At 42.4% G+C, this 20,333-nt stretch overlaps 1 protein-coding gene across 6 annotated transcripts in view; it reads left to right on the forward strand.

Moving 5' to 3' along the window:
* kcnab2a (potassium voltage-gated channel subfamily A regulatory beta subunit 2a) overlaps positions 1–20,333 on the forward strand; it is a 92,668-nt gene that overhangs the window by 64,025 nt on the left and 8,310 nt on the right. For all 6 annotated transcript variants that reach the window (XR_009796754.1, XM_061831939.1, XM_061831940.1 and 3 more), the window contains 10 exons: positions 10,373–10,416; positions 12,041–12,078; positions 12,231–12,310; positions 16,279–16,323; positions 16,788–16,832; positions 16,955–16,998; positions 18,264–18,350; positions 19,227–19,312; positions 19,446–19,566; positions 19,646–19,740. Coding sequence is in view for 5 of the 6 variants with exons in the window: in XM_061831939.1 (XP_061687923.1) it covers positions 10,373–10,416; positions 12,041–12,078; positions 12,231–12,310; positions 16,279–16,323; positions 16,788–16,832; positions 16,955–16,998; positions 18,264–18,350; positions 19,227–19,312; positions 19,446–19,566; positions 19,646–19,740 (685 nt within the window). In the remaining variant the exon portion in view is untranslated. The remainder of the gene's footprint in view (positions 1–10,372; positions 10,417–12,040; positions 12,079–12,230; positions 12,311–16,278; positions 16,324–16,787; positions 16,833–16,954; positions 16,999–18,263; positions 18,351–19,226; positions 19,313–19,445; positions 19,567–19,645; positions 19,741–20,333) is intronic.

The raw sequence follows: 20,333 nt of genomic DNA on the forward strand, positions 1-20,333 counted from the left end.
TTTTTTTTGGTGAATATTGCATTGGTTTTCGTACGATTCGGATTTGCTGTAGTCAGATTTTCTCAAATAGTTTAATCATGATAACCGAAGTTTCCCTATAAATTAAGGTGGGAGGGGGAGTATTTAGTCAGGCTGTACTCTTGTTGAATACAGAGTTTTTTTCTCCTGCCTTCTTGTGATATTTACAGACAAAACCTTTTTCGGTTGAGCGTCACTTACTCTGAGATTTTCGCCGTTCTTGGGAGGGTTCCGTCCCTATCCCCTCTAAATAGCGGGGGTCCACCTTTAACTTTTGCACTTTAATCCAAACTGCATAATAGCTTTGTGAAATTCAGATGCGTCTCATTTCCATAAGGTCCTTTCTACCGTTTCCCCAGCACGGCAGGGCAAGGCAGGGACCTCCCCTGCAGGGTCGAAATTAGAAAATATCAAAGTGAATGTCTTCTCAGGCTCCGAGGGGGAGTCTTCCCCACAGACAGAAGAATTCTATAATGTGATACTGCTACTTCTTGAAGCACGGGCTAAAGAAATGCAGATCTTGTCCCCGCATTTCTCCTCCATAACAAAATAAATGCTTTCAAGTTGGGGCTGATTTAATGACGCACACGAAATGGCTTATGATTATTTTAAGTGGTCCTGCTCGGGCAATGGGAGGATCTCTGTGAGATTGGGGAAATTAGGTTGGGGAATCATTCCTGTGATGTTCCTTTAGTTTGTTGCAAAGCTCTCAACTCCTGTTTTGAAGACAGACACTTACACAAGGCCACCTCTCAATACAAAGAGGTGGCAAAAGTATTTGCTCTCTGCAAGTACGTAGAGGTGCAGATATTTGTTGAGCGGGGTTACTCATAAAAGTAGTACTGATTCAACTCCTGTAGTTACTGTATGTAAAAATTAGGGTCTTGAGTGAACTAGAGGATAACACATCAGGCTTGAGTGGTTGCAAGGAGTGGGGTCCCTGGACTGTTCATTAGTCAATCGCAGGGCACACATCGGACAAAGTGGGACAGTTTCGAGTCTTCACCTAATGAACCCAATATGTACAGTATGCTTTTCAAATTTGTGAGGAAACCGAAGTACCTGTCGAAAGCCCACGCAATAATGGGGCAAACATGCAAATGCCACACAAAAAGGCTTAAAATGAGATTCCAATCCAGAATCTTTTGACTGCAAGGTAGACTGGCCAAGATGTCCTGCCCCCGTCAGTCAATGTTAATGTATTTATGAACACATTTGTGTTGTCCTGTTAATCAAAAGCGACTCCACTAGTAACGGTGAACACTTGACTGGAGATCTTATGAGAATTATCTTGGGCGACGCACGTAGCAAATGCCGTGTTCTACTATTTTTGTTGTGAGTGTGATGCTGTTTTTAAATGGATAACATGGCTTTTATAAACATTCTTGCCTATTTTGCAGGTTTTTAGTGCAGTGAAATTTGAATTAAATGCAACGTTGGGTGCAGTGAGAGAACCTCAACATCAACACTTCGTTGTTTCTTCAGTGCCACCGTCTCTAATCCGTACATCATGGCCGTCCTCACCACTGTTTTATAAACTTTGCCTTTCATCCTAGCAGAGACTCTTCTGTAATATAACATACCTGACACCTTCTGCTGGCTGTTTCAACTTATTTGGACCCATTTCTTCACTTCCTTACCACACTCATCATTGCTCTGTATTGTTGACCCCAAGTATTTGAAGTTGTCCACCCTCGCTATCTCTTCTCGCTGTAGCCTCACTCTCCCCCCCCCCTCCACCTCTCTCATTCATGCACATATGTTCTGCCTTACTTCAGCTAATCTTAATTTCTCTCCTGTCCAGCGCATGCCTCTGCCTTTCTAATTGCTTCTCCACCTGCTCCCTGCTTTCACTGCAGATCACATCATGTGCAAACATCATGGTCCAAAGGTATTCCAGTGTAACCTCATTTACCACTGGAAACAGGGAGGGGCTCAGAGCTGATCCCTGTTGCAGTCCCACCTCCACCTTAAATTATTCTTTCACACCTACGGCACACTTCACCACTGTTGTGGTGCCCTCATACATGTCTTGTACTATTCTAACATACGTCTCTGCCACTCCAGACTTCCGCATGCAGTATCACAGTTCCTCTCTTGGTACTTTGTCATAGACTTGCTCTAGATCCACAAAGGCACAATGTAGTTCCTTCTAGTACTTTTGCATTAGCACCCTCAGGGCAAATAATGCCTCTTTGTGTGTCTGAAACCACGATGTTGCTCACAAATACACAATTTTGTCCTGAGTGCAGCTTCCTTTACTCTTTCCCATAACTTCATTATGTGGCTCATCAACTTTGTTCCTCTGTAGTTCCCCCACCTCTGCACAGCACCCTTGTTCTTAAAACCAGCACACTCTTCCTCCATCCCTAGGCCTTTTCTCATCCACTCGAATTCTGTTGAACAAAGTGATCAAAATTTGAACCTGGGACCTCAGAACTGTGAGGGAGATGTCGCAACCGGTCATCTAGTATGACAAGTGAATTATATCGACAGCACTGACAGTGTCATTGCTATATTCCAGTGTTATATTACAAAAAAAAAGAAAAATGCACATTAGTTACTCAACAGTGGGGGATGGAAAGAAGCCACTATCTATCTATTATTAACTCGTGACTGCTTACAAAAAGGTCGTGAGGAAAAGGTTGTGGGTGTGAGATTTGGGGCACGGTGAGCGTGGGTGCATGCCGGGACATTTTCCCTCGTCATCAAAGCTTTCCGCCAGCACTCCCACTGCTGTACGCGCAGGCCACGCTGATGTAAATACGCCGTGACTCTTCCGTCCGCGGTGCTCATTTCAAGCCCCCATTTAGGTGCCATCTTCAAATGCACTCGCCACATTCACCATCTGTTTCCTTTGGGCATATGAAGTGATGTAGCCATTTTTAAGATGGTTTTACAGACTTCTTTTTTGTTTCTGTAAGAGTATGACTATTGTGGAATATTTTTTACTTTGTTTCCCTCAAATATTCACCCTTAGTAGTGTCTTTCAGATGTTTGGGGAAAAAAAAACAGTCCAGACATCTCTCCCAACAATGGAGACCCCAGACTGTTGAGCAACTGTAAGTTCTACATCAAGCAAGAATGTGAAATACAGTTCAGTGTTGGAACAGCAAGGTTATTTTGTTTTGTTTTTGTGGCATACTGAAGCCAGTCATGTCTCAGATCAAAAGATGAATATGTGACAGTTCAAAACTCCATCTTATATTTGATGGTATTTACATCTAGATGTTTGAAACAACTCAGAACCCTTTGTTTGAAGCCAGCCACTTTTCAAATTAGCTAAGGTATGGACTTTAATCTCACATTTACATCAGAATAGAATGCCCGTTCCATCACTCACGGACCTTGAAAAGTTTAACGTTTGAGTCTAAAATATTGCAAAATGAAAACACCGCTGAATCAAAGTGTGGAGGTTTTTAACTTGTTCCTTGATTTAGCGGCAATTGGCGTTCCAGTAGACTGATGTGATTTGCTCGTCAATGTTCTGTGCATTCATGTTTCTTTGACTTAATAATTCCACCTGTAGGTTTGGTCTTTTTCGTCCATCTGCGTTTTTTCCTTTAAAGGGCAGAGGGAAAATATGTTATGGGCCTAGTTAGAATTCAGATTTGCATTGTTTTTGTTACGTAATACCTGCACATCACTTCCAGCAAGTTGACGATTATAATTTAGCTAAAAATAAAGTTTTTATTACACGTATTGAGCGCTCCGTGAACATACCCCAATCTTAAGACAATGGCGTATGTTTACTCTGGCCACCGCAAGGGCTACCAGAAGCAACGCTGAAGTTGACAAACAGTGCGGTACCCCCTGTAAGCAATGCCAAATAAAGTGTTGGAATAGGAGAAGGAGGAGGAGGACCTGACCGTGACGACGACGAGTAGCCAAGTAGCAGCTGTACAACAGGAAAAGTGTGGCTACTTGGGTCGACGAGACAGCGTGTCCAAAGCATGTGTTTTTACACAGTCATGGGTAGAAATGATAGCACCCCGGGGGTGACAATATTTTTGAGCACGGCTGTTACATATTCATATATGTTTCAGTGACAGAGGACGAGCTTTTTCACAGTATCGAGTATTCATATATATTGTGTGCCTCTCACTTGAAGACCTTTATAACAGAAAGTCTTTGCCGTGTCTAAAGCTTGTAATATGGGCAAAAGTACTGTGAAGGCCTTTTCCTCCTGTACAGTGCATAGTAACTATAATAATGTCATCGCTGTATGCAAGAAATGTTTTTCAGCTTTGCCACTGCAACCGTGGCAGCTGCAAGATTTTTTCTTGCTGGCATTTTCGGAAAAATCGCTAGCACAACAGCAAGTTTCAGCCTCTGCATGACTAGACTTGTGTAGCCGATGCTTTCTGTCAAGTCTTTCTCAAAACACGCCGGTTCGAAGTGATCGGCACGGAGTTTGGAATGCTCGCTAGGCCCCCGTAACTGAGCACGTTTCTTTCCCTGTCGATTGAGTTTCCCTATCCACTGGTCATGTGTTCCTTTTTCTCTTGGAAAGCCAAAGAAACTTTTCTCACTGTGAGAACCATTTGTACAATATAGAAGTGGGACAATAACACACAACGCTGAATGAGGAGGCTGTTTGGGGTGGGTGTGTTACGTCATGGACCCAAAGACCAGAAGATATGGTATGTTTTTTTAAAGAGGTTCTAGTGTTAAATCATTTTTTTAACATCCTTGTCGTCTGACCTTTAAACTCTGTCACTAAATGTATTATTTATTTCTAAAAATGTGTTCACTTGAATGTCTCCCCACTTCTGAAGATGAGAAGTGATAGGAGGGTGCCTGCATGTGATGGTGTAGTGAAATGGAAAACCAAGACAGCTGGTCATTCTTTGCCTCAATGTTTAATTTGTGTGTGTGTGTGTGTGTGGTGTGTGTGTGTGTGTGTGTGTTGTGTGTGTGTGTGTGTGTGTGTGTGTGTGTGTGTGTGTGTGTGTTGTGTGTGTGTGTGTGGTGTGTGTGTGTGTGTGTGTGTGTGTTGTGTGTGTGTGTGCGTTTCAGCGATGTCTTGAATGCACTACAAATAGCCTCCATTTATTAACACTACTGTACAAAGCCAAGAAGGGGCAAGCTGTTTTTCGATTTAGTGTTGCTTTTTTGTTCTCCCAACAGTTTGAGCTGTGATTTGGAGCTGTTGACACTGCATTGCATTGTGTTGTCTTCCATTATGTACAGTTTCATGCTAGGAATTTGACATAATACACACACTTCCATGTATGGTTTCTCACAGCATTACTTCTAAAAAGGCCATTAACTCCATGTGTCCGTTTGTGTTTATACCAACTGTTGCTCCATTCCATCAGTCTATTTAAGTGGCTGTTATATAAACCTGAATGGAGGCGGAAGTGGCCGCAACCAGCACGAGAACTGCTGGCATTCTGCTCTTTGTTGAAGTCACGTCTGAGGCTGTATTAATAGTTGTGTGCGGCGAAAATCTCTCAACGTGGACCTCTTCAAGGCTTTGTTTTGTTCATTCACCAGGCTGTCCTGTCATCGCTAATGGCCTCAGATGCTTGTCATTTTCTGACTAGACTTACATAACAGGTGCAGTGAACCATCGCTCTTTGCGGACATTGTGGACCAAGCCTCATTGAGAATTGCATAAATATACGAGCCATGGATGTCCCATCTAATATTTAATTGCCGATACTGTAGTTGTATCCCTGAAACTATGATATTAAAACACTTGAATATTCAGTCGCATGTCGATGATGGGATTTTTTCGGAAAATGCACCACAAGTCGCAGGATGCTATCACGTATGTCGCCGCTTTGCAACTAAGAGGAAAAAAAAAAATTACCATAATTTCCGGCCTATAAGCCACGACTTATTTCACATGCCTTCAGTTCTGCAGTTTCTTTGGAAATATCTCAGGTTTCAATGTGGGCACTTGCAGCTTTTACACAGCTGCAGCGTGTATATGTACCAAATGGTATTTCCTTTACAAATCTACGAATGAGGCTTATAACCAGATGCGCTCTGTAGGCAGGGAATTACAGTACTTTATTAAATTCCTTGCTATGTGGGGATGGAAGGGACGGTGAGTATGTCATCAGAGCAATTGACTAAAACGGACCAATTATGAGCGATGTGTTGCACGGCTTTCCTACACAGCAACTTTTTGGGACGGCAAGTTATGCAGGAGTTACGCACAGGTGCTGCGTGTTGCAATGCCTAAGTCACATGATTCAATTCGGGTGTTGTCGGCCACGCGACCGCGGGACACTAAAGTGGCCTTTAACATCCTCCACTTCAAAATCAACGCACATTGTTCTGTGCTCACCTAAGTGTGACGACAGTAATTACAAGAGACCCTTGTTTTCTGCTGTTGTTGTTCATCAGCAAGTGCGGATGCTTACTGTGCAGCACATGTTGTGATCACTGTCTTTGTTTGACGTGCCGGTTGTGGTCTCGGTCTCATTTTTACCAGGCTGGTCTCCTTCATTATGGAGGAGGCCGCGGGAGCAATCACTTCACGTTTGTGATTCACTTTTGCTGAGGCTCAGCAGGAACTTGAGCCCTGTCTGCTCACAGGCGGCCCTGCCGGAGGGGTCTGCTCAAGGTCACTTGAGCGCAAGTATCGAACCCAACGATTTGCTGACAAAAGGACAACCTTGGCTTTGGTTGAATGCCATCATTTTAAAAAATGCTTTCAATTTAATGTTGCTTTTTCATTAAGCCTAGATTTACACTGCAGGTCCAAGTGCCTAATTTCCACTTTTATGCCAATTGATGTTGATTTTCATAAACATTTCAAGCGGTACTTATCTCATGTGGCTGTGTTTAAACTGATAGAAAATATGGAACAACGTGCACTGGCGGAATTGCATGTAAAAACCTCCATACACATCAACACAAATGAGAATAATGCATAAAGTACATAATATCCACAAAGCATATATTACATGTATTCAAGTAAGCGTTCCCTATGTATTATTCCATTGCCCGTAATCAGCAATTGTTTGGCTTGTTTAATAATCAACACGCCTTTAATGTAACATATTCATACCATGTTTAATTCTCTCTGCTTTGCATTTTTATATTTGTGTTATTTGGGCAGATGCATATAAATATACATCACAAGTCTGTTTACAGCATTGATGTCAAGCTCACATTGTATGTATATCCCATATGTGTTTTTCCTCTAAATGGTACATATGCCATCTGTATCTGTTTTTCTGTTTGTTTTAAATCCACGTTTGGATTCTGATCTGAAGCTATGTCTTCAGTAATCATTTATAATTTCATCTCCACAAGTTAATCTTTAATACTGCACAGGGAACTCTTTCATAGCATCCGGTAAGATCCTTAGCTATATAAGACTTTGAATATGCCTCAATTGGTGCTGCCCCTTTGGTTAGCAACAGATTAGATTTAGCATCTTTTAAACAGTCACTGTGAATTGAAGCGTTTCTCATAGGCCCTGAAACACGTGCTACACAAAAAAAACTTGCCTAAAGGCTTTTACCATGTATTTTCATTGCTAGCGTTGGTCATAATTTGAGCAAGTCTATCGTTTCAAACATATATTTATTGTTTTAGTTCATATTCATGTTTTGAAGCGATCTAGAAGACAAACAGTACAGCTTTTGCTACGTATTTGATGTAGAACACAATTAAGTTTAATGAAGCAGATAGCGCGAACAGTAAACAAACCTCTCAGTCCATCATCTCAAACATGCTACAAAAACAATTATGGCCCCAATAATCTGCTTTATGTTCCCCCTGATTGTGATGGTGAGTAGCAGCATCCTCAGGGAGTGTTTTCCGCATTCGAATAAAAGGAAGCTAATTAAAGATTAGCCACGCTTTGCCAGTGGGGATCGCGTTAACCTTGTCACCGCTTGCAACACAAAAGTGCACGATCCCTCTGGATGCATTCATCTCTTTTCTCTGGATTAACTCCTGCCAGATCCTAAATGTGACATTGTTGGATAAGATAACCAAGTAGCATTTGAATACATTTTTCTGGAAAAAAACTCAGTGGAAAGCCATTCACCAAATGTCTATATTAAGTACGGTACATAGGCCTTCTTAAAATTAGCTTTTTTGGGGGGTTTTTGTTGTTCATTTCAAGAGCTTTCCCATACTCAGAAACTTGATCAATCCATCCATTCATTTTCCTTACCGCTTATCCTCAACAGAACCTGTTTTATTTACCGTTATGCAAGGAATGTACTTCAGTGGGCCACCAGACCTTGCTCCATCAATTTGGTTCTATCACTGAAGTTGCAGCAGGATGTTAGTTGCGAGAAGATTGATGCACAAGTTCATCCATACTCAAGGTCGAGTGTTCAATGTACAATGCCAGAAAGTTTTAACACCCATCAATAAAGTTTAGCCTGTGAGGTCACTGTTGATTTTGTGTTACTGTTAAATAGTTAATCATTAAATAGTTTAGAAAAAAATTGTGACTTTTCTTGTTGAAGTTTAAGAAATCATGTTGCTTGGATTATATTTGCATCGGACTGCTATGAAGTCAGTGTGTATGTATTATCTCTGGACTAGATCAAGATGACTCCATTAGCTTGTGACAGTTACTGGAATTATAACTGAAATTCTTCCCCTACACTGTCAAAAAATAGAACAAAAAAATAGCATCCAAAGCAAATTGGCATACACTTGCTTGAATTGCAGTGCAATCATCCAGTGAATGTGGCATTCCTAGCAAATACGAATTGGGAGTCATTATTAGCTTAGCCGCTAGCAACCAACTAGGCTGATGTAGCGTTGGACTCTTAACAGCACGAGCTATATGGCTATTTTGACCAAAATGATTTTCCCATGTTGTCAAAAATATTCACGGGAAATCAGCACATGGTTGCTAGTACAGGGAGTCCTCAGGTTAAGACTGTCTCGACCGAAGACGTTTTGACTTTACAACGCCCCTCCCCCATCCGCCATTTTGTCTAGCTAACGCTTCTCCGTGTTTGTGCGCCGGGAATATCTTTGCATTTTTCACCCTCCTTTGGAGACATAACCCCCCAAAGAAGAAAGCTGTGTCTATTGCCATGGAAACAAAGCTCAAAATCATAAAAAGATTGGAGAAAGGAGAGACACCAACACCACCAAAGCTTCAGTCAGTCGACCGTGGTGACAATTATTAAAGACAAAGCCCGTATTTTAGCGCATGTGAAGGGTTCCGTTCGTATGTCGGCTACAATGATCACAAAACAAGGTTCTTTGAGACTTGTCGAGATGGAGAGGATTGAGGACCAGGTTCCTTCCCAATAGCTAAGCACCGCCTCCCCTTCTTCTCCATCCACCTCTCAGCAGTAATGCTAAGTACATCATCTTGTTTATTTCAATGTATTTGTTTTTTTATCCAAAGTATTTTGATGTCAATTCTGACTTTAATGGTGGAATTCAATTTATTAAGTCGAAATTCGAGTTAAGTCGCTACTGTAGGAAGGGATCTCAGTTATAAACCGAGGACTCCCTGTACTTCAAATGTATTTACTATATGGTATTTATCATTGACTTACTTGAGCATTTACTAGCTTCCAAGTGCTAACTGCCCGTCCCCTATATTAATTATGAGGATGCAAAGGACCGTTCATCGCTACTCTGAGCTTTCATTTTCCTTTTGCATCATCTCATGGCTTCTCAGAAGTCGCATACACAAGCACTTTTATTTGTCTCCCTCTCTACTACTTTTTCACATCCACTGTTTCTATACATGCTGTGTTACGAAAGATATACAGTAGTATATTTCCTCCCCCACAATCCTTTCGACTCCTGCGCGTTGCATCATCTCTGATGAAAGGTTTTTTTTCATCCTTTGCCTGCTTATCTTTTATGAAAAGGGCAACCAGAAGTAGCACACTTCATTGTTTCAAGTCTTTTAATGAGCTAAATGAGTCTTCAAATCGGGCTTTGACGGCGATGCATTGTATTTCAGTGACTAGCCGACGTACTGTAGTAAACCGCGCACGTGTTGGGAGACGCAAAGCTGGAGTTGTCAAGGGAGTCTTCTGCGTGGATGGAGATATGGGCTTTAGCTTGAGGGAGCTCGTCAAGCTCTCACATGAGTTTGTCTGAGCCTTCCTGCTGTATCTCAAGAAATTCCATTGGAAGCTTTAGGGAGGGCCTTTTCCTCAAATGTGCGCCTTAGTGTTTATTCTGCGCTCTGTTCATGCCTTGCCATCAATTGTGCCTTCAAATCCAGTCCTTGACAGTCGTGATTTCAAGGCACTCTTCTCACAGTAGCTAAAACTGCCGTTCATGTATTTAATAATCAAGGCTTTGAACTCCGATAAACTGGAGTGCAAGAATAATCTATCAGTGTCAACTTGGTGCGGCATTAACATCAACGCATTGTGTTGTGTCTTGACAGGAACCTTGGGAAGTCGGGTCTGCGCGTGTCCTGTCTTGGATTAGGTAAGAGCCAAACTGAGAGAGAGGTTGCGGTGACCTGGATGCATTGTGTAACCGAGAAATGGCGGACACTCGGAGTCTTTTCCTCTCAAGTGGAGACAATAGACGCTTATTATTTTGTAGACTCCAGTGGCAAGTTGTAAAAGGTCTGAAGGGGATTTAAATTGGTTAGAGTAAGCCAATGTTTTCGAGTCTGTAGCTCCTTTGACTGTGTATTTCTATAGAGCTCGTGCACCTACGTCATTAAATAACGTCACTGGCTGGAAGTGTCAGTCAAACAAAGCATTCTTCAATGCAAAGTCGGTTGGAGATGATGCGAAAATACGTCTTATAGCACGACGCCCAAAGTTTTGTCAGATACCGTTAAACATTTAGAAGGTGACAATAAACAAAGATACGTGGAAAAATGAGAAACACACTTTGGCATAGAGGACCCATAAGTAATGGTGAAGTCGATGTTTTTGCCGATAAGAAATTGGACTGTTAATTTGCTTCCGCTTTTCTTGAACAACTGGATGTACACATGTATCTGGTGAGTAAGTCGTTGAGATTTATACGGAAGAGTTTGAAAGCGTAGAAAAGTTTGGATGCATACAAATACTCCGTTTGTGGATCTGTTCTCAATCAAGAATAAATCCCACATCGTGATGGACCCACTCAGATTTTTTTAATACAAATATCAATATTTAAATAAATGACCCCTGGTTTTACACAAACTCACATTCATTAACTTTGATTGGAGCCGTACACGAAGCGTGTTGCGGCCACACGTTCACCTTTGGGAAACTTCTCCATGATACACGTTTTTTCTTAAAATATGCATTGTTCTCAAATTAGTCCAATGAGTTGTTTAAAAAAGAAAATAAATCGCTGGCATAGGCTCCAGCCCCCGTACACAGAGGCGTGTTGCAGGCACACGTTGAACTTCAGTAAACCTCTGTGACGACGATTTATTTTCTTTTTTTAAATGCACATTGGACCTATTTGAGAACAATGCATATTAGAAAAAAAAAGAAAAAAAACGTCTGTCGGGGAGAGGTTTACCAAAGATTAATGTGTGGCCGCAACACGCTTCGTGTACATTGTACATTGGTGACGACTCCCTGTCGTTTCTTTTTTTCTTTTTTTTTTTGTCTCATTTTTCCATGTAGCTTCGTTTATTATCACCTTCTAAATGTCTAAGAGTATCGGACAAAACTCTGGGCGTCGTGCTATTAGACGTATTTTCGCGTAGTCTCCAACCGACTTAGCATTGAACCATGCTTTGCTTGCCTGGGAGTATGGCCAGTCACGTGACGTAGGTGCACGACCTCTATTCGTCCATGTCTTGCCCTCACAAATGAAGATTCGCGACAATATAATAAAGTAAATATTGATTGAGTTTAACAGTCGTGATTGTTGATCATGACCACATTCCAAACACATCAGACAGAAAAAAATACTCTATACAAACCCCACACCACATCGTCATCCCTCAGGATGATCTTTTACAAACATTTGACAATCAGGTTTTTGCTGACTTTGATCATGAGACAGACACGGTCCCATTCAGCGTAAATATTGGTGTGCATGCCCTGCATAATCCTCTCCTTCCTTTCTCTTTCTTTCATTCTCTGTGTGTGAGCAGGAACATGGGTGACATTTGGCGGGCAGATAACAGATGAAGTGAGTTGATTAGCTTTGAAGACATCATCCCCAGTTGGAGCCTTCATTTCTGCGTCAAAGGAAATACGCTCGTTGAAACACCCCACCATCAGTAACGCTTCGTCCCTCTGCTCCCTCTCCCTTTTTCCTTGCCCCCTTTGCGTTCTCAACAGATGGCGGAGCAGCTGATGACTCTGGCGTATGAAAACGGCATCAATCTGTTTGACACAGCCGAGGTCTATGCTGCTGGGAAGTGAGTGTTGCCTTTGCCTCCTTTCAAAAGCCGCCGCCGCCACATGACCGATTAAATCGGGATAGATTACGGTCCAATCAAAAAGTGGCCTTGATCTCTGTGAATCACTCTGGTGTGACATTGTCACCATCTTGTGGTATGCGCTGCTGCTATTGATTTTTTTTTTCTTCTTTTTTTTAAAGTTGTCCCTGTGTCAATGCAAAGGTGATATTGGGCTTCCACACATTGCAGAGACTGAACAATAAATTGAAAAAAGGCAAAAGTCAGCTGACACGAATGCAAAATGATTTGCTGGACCTGCAGTGCAAGAATAGAAATATTGTCGCAGTGCTATTACTCAAGAGCCAGTGATGACATCCACCCATCCATTTTTTAGTCACTTATCCTTAAAAACACCCCTATTCAAATGCCAGGTTTTTCATCCATCCATCAATTTTCTTTGCCGCTTATCCTCACAAGAGTTGCAGGGAGTACCGGAGCCTACCCCAGATGTCAACGGGCAGGAGGCGGGGTACACCCTGAACTGGTCGCCAACCAATCGCAGGGCACATCGAGACAAAGAGCCGCACTCACAATCACACCCAGGAGCAATTTAGAGTGTCCAATTAATGTTGCGTGTTTTTGGGATATGGGAGGAAACCGGAGAAAAATTGGGATTGAACCCAGGTCTTCAGAACTGTGAGGCCAACGCTTTCCAGCTGAGCCACTGTGCCAATCAGTAGTGACATATATTTTAATACTTTTTTTCCCCTTCTTTGTGAATTAATCTTGTCAAAACCTTGGCTGCTTTGATGTAATCTGAAGGATTAAACATCTGTTTTTACATTCCCTCCAGAATCATCTAGTTTGAGTCCAGAAACCAAGATTGACATGTATTTTCATCCGTTTTCATCTCCCATGTCATTGTTAACCCCCATAAAACGAGCCCTCGTTTTCACAGCGGCAAAAGCTCGCGGAACGCGATCCGAGAGGCACATCCAAAGGTTCGGCGCACAGCTGAGTATGCGGCGTTGCACAGGTGTTAATCCTGACAGCTTCCACCCGCGAAAGCAGCGTGGAAGAGATTTTGTTGCACACATCACACACCCAGCACGGCGGGAGGGGAGCGGGGAAAGCGCTTTTGAGTTGCGACGTTTGTTTGCCACGCTGTAATTATTAAGGGCTGGTTTGGATGTTTTTTCACATTTTTTTTCCTAAGACACAAAACGATCACCAAAAATAGCGGGAGTTTTGTTTGTCTAAATTGTGAATTAATATGCATCATCACAGGAATAATAAACACTGTGCTCAGCTCGCCCGGGTTGCTGTTATCAGCAAACACATGTGGTGTTTTTTTTTTTTTTTTAATTAGCTTCAGCTGTGTCATAAATGTATGATATTGTGTGTGAAGCCAGCAAGAAATTAAAAGCACAATTCCAGAGAAGTATGAAAGCAATAAGGTTTTATAAATTGATAAATATTTTTTTCTGCTGAAAGTCATAAGATATAATGTGAATAAAGAGCTAATTTTCGCAGAGAAGAAGACCGTGCAGCTCGTCTTCCGGCCCCACAAGAACTCATTTTAGGGAAGAAGCACAGGATTGCAACTGCGTGGGTGCCAGCAGACGCACGCACACACGCAGTTTGTGCTCGGGCGTGCGGCGTCCGCCTGACAGTGAAGCATCTAGCGCGTCGTCTTTGCTGCCAGCCTGGACTATGACAATATACAGTCGAGACGTGTTTGTGCTATTGCAAATAAACAAGTACTGAGTTTATGCACTGTATACGTTGTACTGTTGAATCCAATTACCGTCAAAACTAATGCAGTCGAAATGTAAAAATGCACACAATCTGCTGGAGGCTGCAGCTCATCTGATTTCTTAGGAATTCCCGTAGGAAATAATGGCAATAGAAATATACCATATAAATCGTTATTAACTGTGCAAGCATTTTTTTAAGAAACTCTTATAGTTGTCATACAATTCTAAAAGAAGTCAACCACCGTTAGCAGTTAAACAAAAAAAAGAGACTTAAGTGTACAAATGATTCAATGGCAAAGCTCGAATGCAAATGGGATTTTTATTTTTATTTTTTTTGCTTACCACGTGTAAAATTGCTATGAACTGACGTTACACTTTGTCAGTTTGTTTATGGAAAGTATTATTGTTTTAGGGTTGCATGGTGGCATAGCTGTAAAGCGTTGGACTCACACCGGCCCCACCAGTGTGGAGTTTTGTTATAAAGGATTTTCCTTTTTATTTAATACTGTACATAGGTGGGTGGGGTGGATGAGGTGGCCAGATTGAATGGGCAAAATCTGCGGATAAATGCCATCTATTGTAATTGCGTTTGGGAGAAAAGCCTGCCAATAAATGTAAAAAAGACATAAACTTTTTTTTTTACAAAATTATTCAATTATTGAATCAGCTGGTAAAGCCTTGGCTTCACACTTCTGAGGACCTGGGTTCGATCCCAACCCTGTTTGTGTGGAGTTTGCATGTTCTCCTCATGCCTGCGTGGGTTTTCACCAGGCACTCCGGTTTCCTCCCACATCCCAAAGCATGCCACATTAATTGGACACTCTAAATTGCCCATAGGTGTGGCTGTTTGTCTCTTTGTGCCCTGCGATTGGCTGGCAACCAGTTCAGGGTGTACCCCACCTCCTGCTTGTTGAAAGCTGGGATAGGCTTTAGCACTCCCCGTGACCCTTGTGAGGATAAACAGCTAGGAAAGTGGATGGAAGGATGAATTGTGTTAGTTATCGCGATCCGATCCCACAATTTTGAGCCCAACTAGTTTCGACTGAAACAGATCAGCTTTTTATGTTTGCTTGATACACTTTTAAATACATTTAGGATGTGTAGTTGGAAATAAAAACCATCAAACAATTACGTAGCGGTAGATTGCAATTTTACTTATGTCGCTTCTCCGGCCGCGACAACACTCACAGTACAATGTTTTTTATTTTTCAAAATTTTCGAGGCTGTAGGTCACATAAATGGTGGAAAATGTTTTGTAATGATTTGTTGGTGTCATATTTTATCTGACAAAAACCTGGCATTGAAAGAGGAGTGTGTTGACTTTTTATACCCACTATAAATGGCAATAAATCCATCAGCAAATGCGTTTAGTGTAGAAAAAGGTTCAAATGAAAGCCTGTTTTCAGGGCTCTCAGCAGGACTCTGCGACTCAGAAATGCGTGAAGCATTTTAATTCATATTTCACAATTACTGAGGCACCATCCAGGGAATATTACGGTGCAAATTCTGGAAAACGTTGGTTTGGCAAAATAGATGCGCTTTAAGTCCCCATGTGGCGGGGGTTGAGTGACATGGCCTCCGCGCTGCAGCACGGCTGCGACCAGAACCAAGTGCCAACATTGAGAACGTCATTATTTTTTGCCTCGCTTTTTTTGTTTCAGCCATTTTAGCAGTATGTTGAAGGAATGTAGCTCAATTTGCCCGTTTAAAAAAAAAAAAAAGTTTGTCATTTTATGTGACAAGATGTGACACATTTGTTCCTAATCATTGAAAATTTGTCACTGAAATACATTTTTCACTCTGATTCCTCGCTACCCATTTTTCCATTGATGTTTAACAATGGTGTAAATGACATTTCATTATGTAATTTTGTGTTTAAGCCATTTGTCAGTATGTTGAAGGAATGTAGCACAATTTGCCCGTCGATAGTCATTAAAAGAAAAAGTGTCATTTTGTGTGACAAGATGTGACACATTTGCTCCTGATATTTGAAAATTTCCCACTGAAATACATTTTTCAATCTGATTCCTCACTACATGTTTTTCTATTGATGTTCGACAATGCTGTAAATGAAACTCAGTGCTGCTAATCATTGACCCATCCCAGGTCCCAATGATGACAACCAAATGAATTTATTCTGTAGAAAATGTTTTTTTTTTTTTTGTTATATGCTGGAGGACAAACAAGACTAAAGGGTTAAATCATGCCATGTCTTTGTTTGCTTGGCAGGGCTGAGGTGGTGCTTGGCAACATCATAAAAAAGAAAGGCTGGAGGTAGGGGACGCACTTTTGTTGTTGTTTTTGTTTTTTCTCATTTCCGTCTCACCGGCCCAGTGATAATCTTGTCATCTGTGCTCGCACATATCGGGAAGGCAATTGTGTTGTGTGAACTGGAACCATAAGGTAGGATGATGAAAGATGAATGTGGCGTGCCCACACGGCGCCGTGCCTCCTTTAAACACGTTGACTAATAAAACCTTGTCGGAGTTATCTCGTCTTCTACTCTGTCCGCCCGGTCCTGGCAAGGCTTTATACAGCTTTGTCAATCTGTACACGCCTCCACCTCTCATTCATGTTGTGCCGCCTGAGTTCTGACACTCCGGTTGCGTGTGCCGCTCAAAAGAATGAGGTAGAAAAGATGAAGACTTTCCGTCCGTCTTCAACGATCACCCACTCGCTTGGAGCAGGCTACAACCTTTCGTGATATAACACATGCGCTTTCATTCTTCACTTTGCAGGCGCTCCAGTCTGGTGATAACAACAAAGATCTTTTGGGGAGGAAAGTGAGTCCAGAAAACATCTTTAATCTGCCGCCGATGCTCCTGGGGGAGGGAGGGGCGTCGTTGTCTACATTGTTGTCTTTCACTGATTGATCATGTTTCATTTGTCCATGTGTTTTGTGCAGGGCAGAGACTGAAAGAGGTTTATCTCGAAAACATATTATAGAAGGTGAGTCCTGATTCAACAGACTATATGGGGGGGGGGGGTCCTTGTTTTAGGACGGTCCAAAACATACAAGGTTTGAAGGTTACAAAGGCCGCACAATTAGCAACTGCGGTTTGCGGATAACAGAAGAATTTAAGGAGAAGGTGAGATTGCATCAGGGATCAGCTCTGAGCCCCTTCCTGTTCGCTTTGGTAATGGATAGGATGATAGATGAGGTTAGACTTGAATCCCCTTGGACCGTGATGTTCGCAGGTGATATTGTGAAGGCATTGTGCAGGTGGAGGAACAATTAGAAAGATGGAGGCACGCACTGAGGAGGAGAGGAATGAAGATTAGCCGAAGTAAAACAGAATATATGTCTATTAATGAGAGTGGCGGAGGGGGAAAAGTGAAGCTCCAAGGAGAAGAGATAGCGAGGGTGGACGACTAGAAATACTTGGGGTCATCAATACAGAGCAATGGGGAGTGTGGTAAGGAAGTGAAAAAACGGGGCCAAGCGGGATGGAACAGTTGGCGGAAGGTGTCTGGTGTTCTCTGTGACAGAAGAGTCTCTGCTAGGATGAAGGGCAAAGTTTACAAAACAGTGGTGAGGCCGGCCATGATGTACGGATTAGAGACGGTGGCACTGAAGAAACAACAGGAAGTGGAACTTGAGGTAGATGCTGAGGTTCACGCTTGGTGTGAACACGGTGGATAGGGTTAGAAATGAGCTCATTAGAGGGACAGCCAAAGTTGGATGCTTTACCAAAGACAAGGTTTAAGAGAGCAGACTTCGATGGTTTGGACATGTTTAGAGGCGAGAGTGCGAGTATATTGGTAGAAGGGTGCTGAGGATGGAGCTGCCAGGCAAACCAGCGAGAGGAAGCCCAAAGTGAGAGGACATGAAGACTGTGGGTGTTAGAGAGGAGGATGCACGAGATAAGGTTAAAATGGAAAAAGATGGCACGCTGTGGCAACCCTTAACAGGACAAGCCGAAAGGAAAAGAAGAAGACAAAGACTGTGATGAGAAGGCATGTTCAGTTCCCACCAAATTTATTGATTTATTTATGTAGCGTGCAATGTGTTCCAATTTCCATACACGCTCGAGTTACGTCGCCACCATATGAAGGGTTCTGTCATTAATTGAGGATCTCTCGCACCGTGAAGTTGAACTAAATCTGTTGCTACCTTGTTTCACATTTGGAGTACTACTCCTTGAATCCTCAGGCCAAAACCAACTTGTTTGAATTTCAAGCTAGATTCCTTCTGTCCTACTTCTGAATTGCAGGATTAAAAGCTTCTCTGGAGCGACTGCAATTAGACTACGTTGACGTAGTATTTGCCAACAGGCCGGACCCCAACACCCCAATGGAAGGTAATGCACTTTACTCTTAAACAAGTTTTTGTAATTCTCTCAGTGTACCTTATAAACCACTTGTTGGGTTTTTTTTTTTTGTTTTTTTTAATGACTATGCTAGTGAGTCTCCAACATGCCCAAAGTGAAAATATCAATTTTTTTGACTGTGGGTATGTTATTCCTGCTGCTTTTCCCTCCACTGTAGTGGCTGGAAACCTTTTTGAAATGGCAGAGTGCAAGATGCTTGTTTGTGAGTGGTGGGGGGGTAGGGGTAGGGGTGGAGGCGGGGGCTCAGCTGGTCGCTCGCTCTCCATCTGCTCCTGTCAAGATTTTCTGTTTGGGGAAAAAGTTCAGTCAGGGGTCGTCCGTCTACCTCCTCTTCGGCGCTTCACCGGTTTGAGTCAGAGATCACTGGTCAAGTTCAATTGAATCAAAGAAATGGAACTTCAGAAGTTGATGTAAAAAAAAAAAAAGGGGGGGGGCTGTTGGAGTGGAAAATACCCCCCCAAAAAAATAAAAAATAATACTCTACAATTAATATAAGATTAATGGTGGTGATGAAAATAATAATAGTAGAGGTATTTGTCAAAAAAGAACTAGATTTTTTTTTTTTTTAATTAATGCAAAGAAATGGCCTGAACGTCAAAAAAACGTGTTTACATACATATGTGGGAAAGAAACTAGCACGGAAAATTACACAATTACTTGCACATACAGTATATTTCAATATTTATCATCACAGCAACAGTGTTAGATATATTGGCCATGATGGAAATAATAAAGTAGTAATAAAGGTTTTATTAAAGTGATTATCTAGGAAGCGTTGTACATAAAAAAAAAAAAAAACGGTTGGCAGAAGGCATTGATTTGTTTTTGCATGCCTCTCCTTTGCAGAAACAGTTCGAGCAATGACCCACGTGATCAATCAGGGGATGGCCATGTACTGGGGGACGTCCCGCTGGAGCCCCATGGAGATAATGGTGGGTGGGATTCGCAGCGCCGTGCACCGAGTGTTTGTGGAAATGTCGGCATTGTGGCACGTCTGCCAGGTCGCTGCTTTTTCACTCGACTTCACTTCATCTTGTGTACTGTCTCCCCCCCCCCCCCCCCAAGGAAGCATATTCTGTGGCACGGCAATTCAATCAGATCCCTCCTATTTGCGAGCAGGCCGAGTATCACATGTTTCAGAGAGAAAAAGTGGAAGTGCAGCTACCCGAACTTTTCCATAAAATAGGTGAGAGACTTTTTTTCACCCCCAGTCCTACCTGGACTGGATGTCTTTTTTATGATGATGACGTTCTCTTGTCGTGCAGGTGTGGGGGCCATGACGTGGTCACCGCTGGCCTGCGGGATCATCTCAGGGAAATACGACGGAAGGGTGCCCCCGTACTCTCGGGCCTCTCTCAAGGTAGCCACGTGTGATCCGTGGTCTCTTGGTGTTTCTGGTGTGTGACCCTGTGCGATGCCGGCCTGGTTCCCTCTCCGGTCGTTGGTCCTTGCAGTTTGTTTGTACATTGTGACTTCCTATTAGTCCAGTCCTGCGTGGCATGTTCCCTCCGTGGCTGTCCCTCACGCTGCATTTCAATGTTGTGCAGTTTCATTTCCCGTGTGGAATGTGCGTCTTCACGCTTGGCTCAGTGAATATTTGGCGTGGAGTTATTCGTGTTCATCTGAAGGGATTCAACTTGATTTTCTTGTGAGATCCCAGCGGCCGTGGTACTTGTTTAGTATCTCTCATTGGTTATTGATCTTTTTCCTTTAGGTTTTAAGGATTAGGTTTGGAAGTCAGATTTACGGTGGACCCCCGCAGAGTCTCGTTTTAGCACCCACACATTCACCTATTTGTGGATATTTTTTTTCAAGTTTTCTTTTTTTTAATTTTGTTTATTTATTTTGGGGGGGGCAACCAAACCCGAAAATGCTTATTTGGTGGAATATTGCTCCTTATTCAAGAATTTGGGGGATATTTAGACTTTTTTTTCCCAATCCAATTATAACGGC

The sequence above is a fragment of the Syngnathoides biaculeatus genome, chromosome 10 (genome assembly GCF_019802595.1).
Source record: "Syngnathoides biaculeatus isolate LvHL_M chromosome 10, ASM1980259v1, whole genome shotgun sequence".
Lineage (NCBI taxonomy): Eukaryota > Metazoa > Chordata > Actinopteri > Syngnathiformes > Syngnathidae > Syngnathoides > Syngnathoides biaculeatus.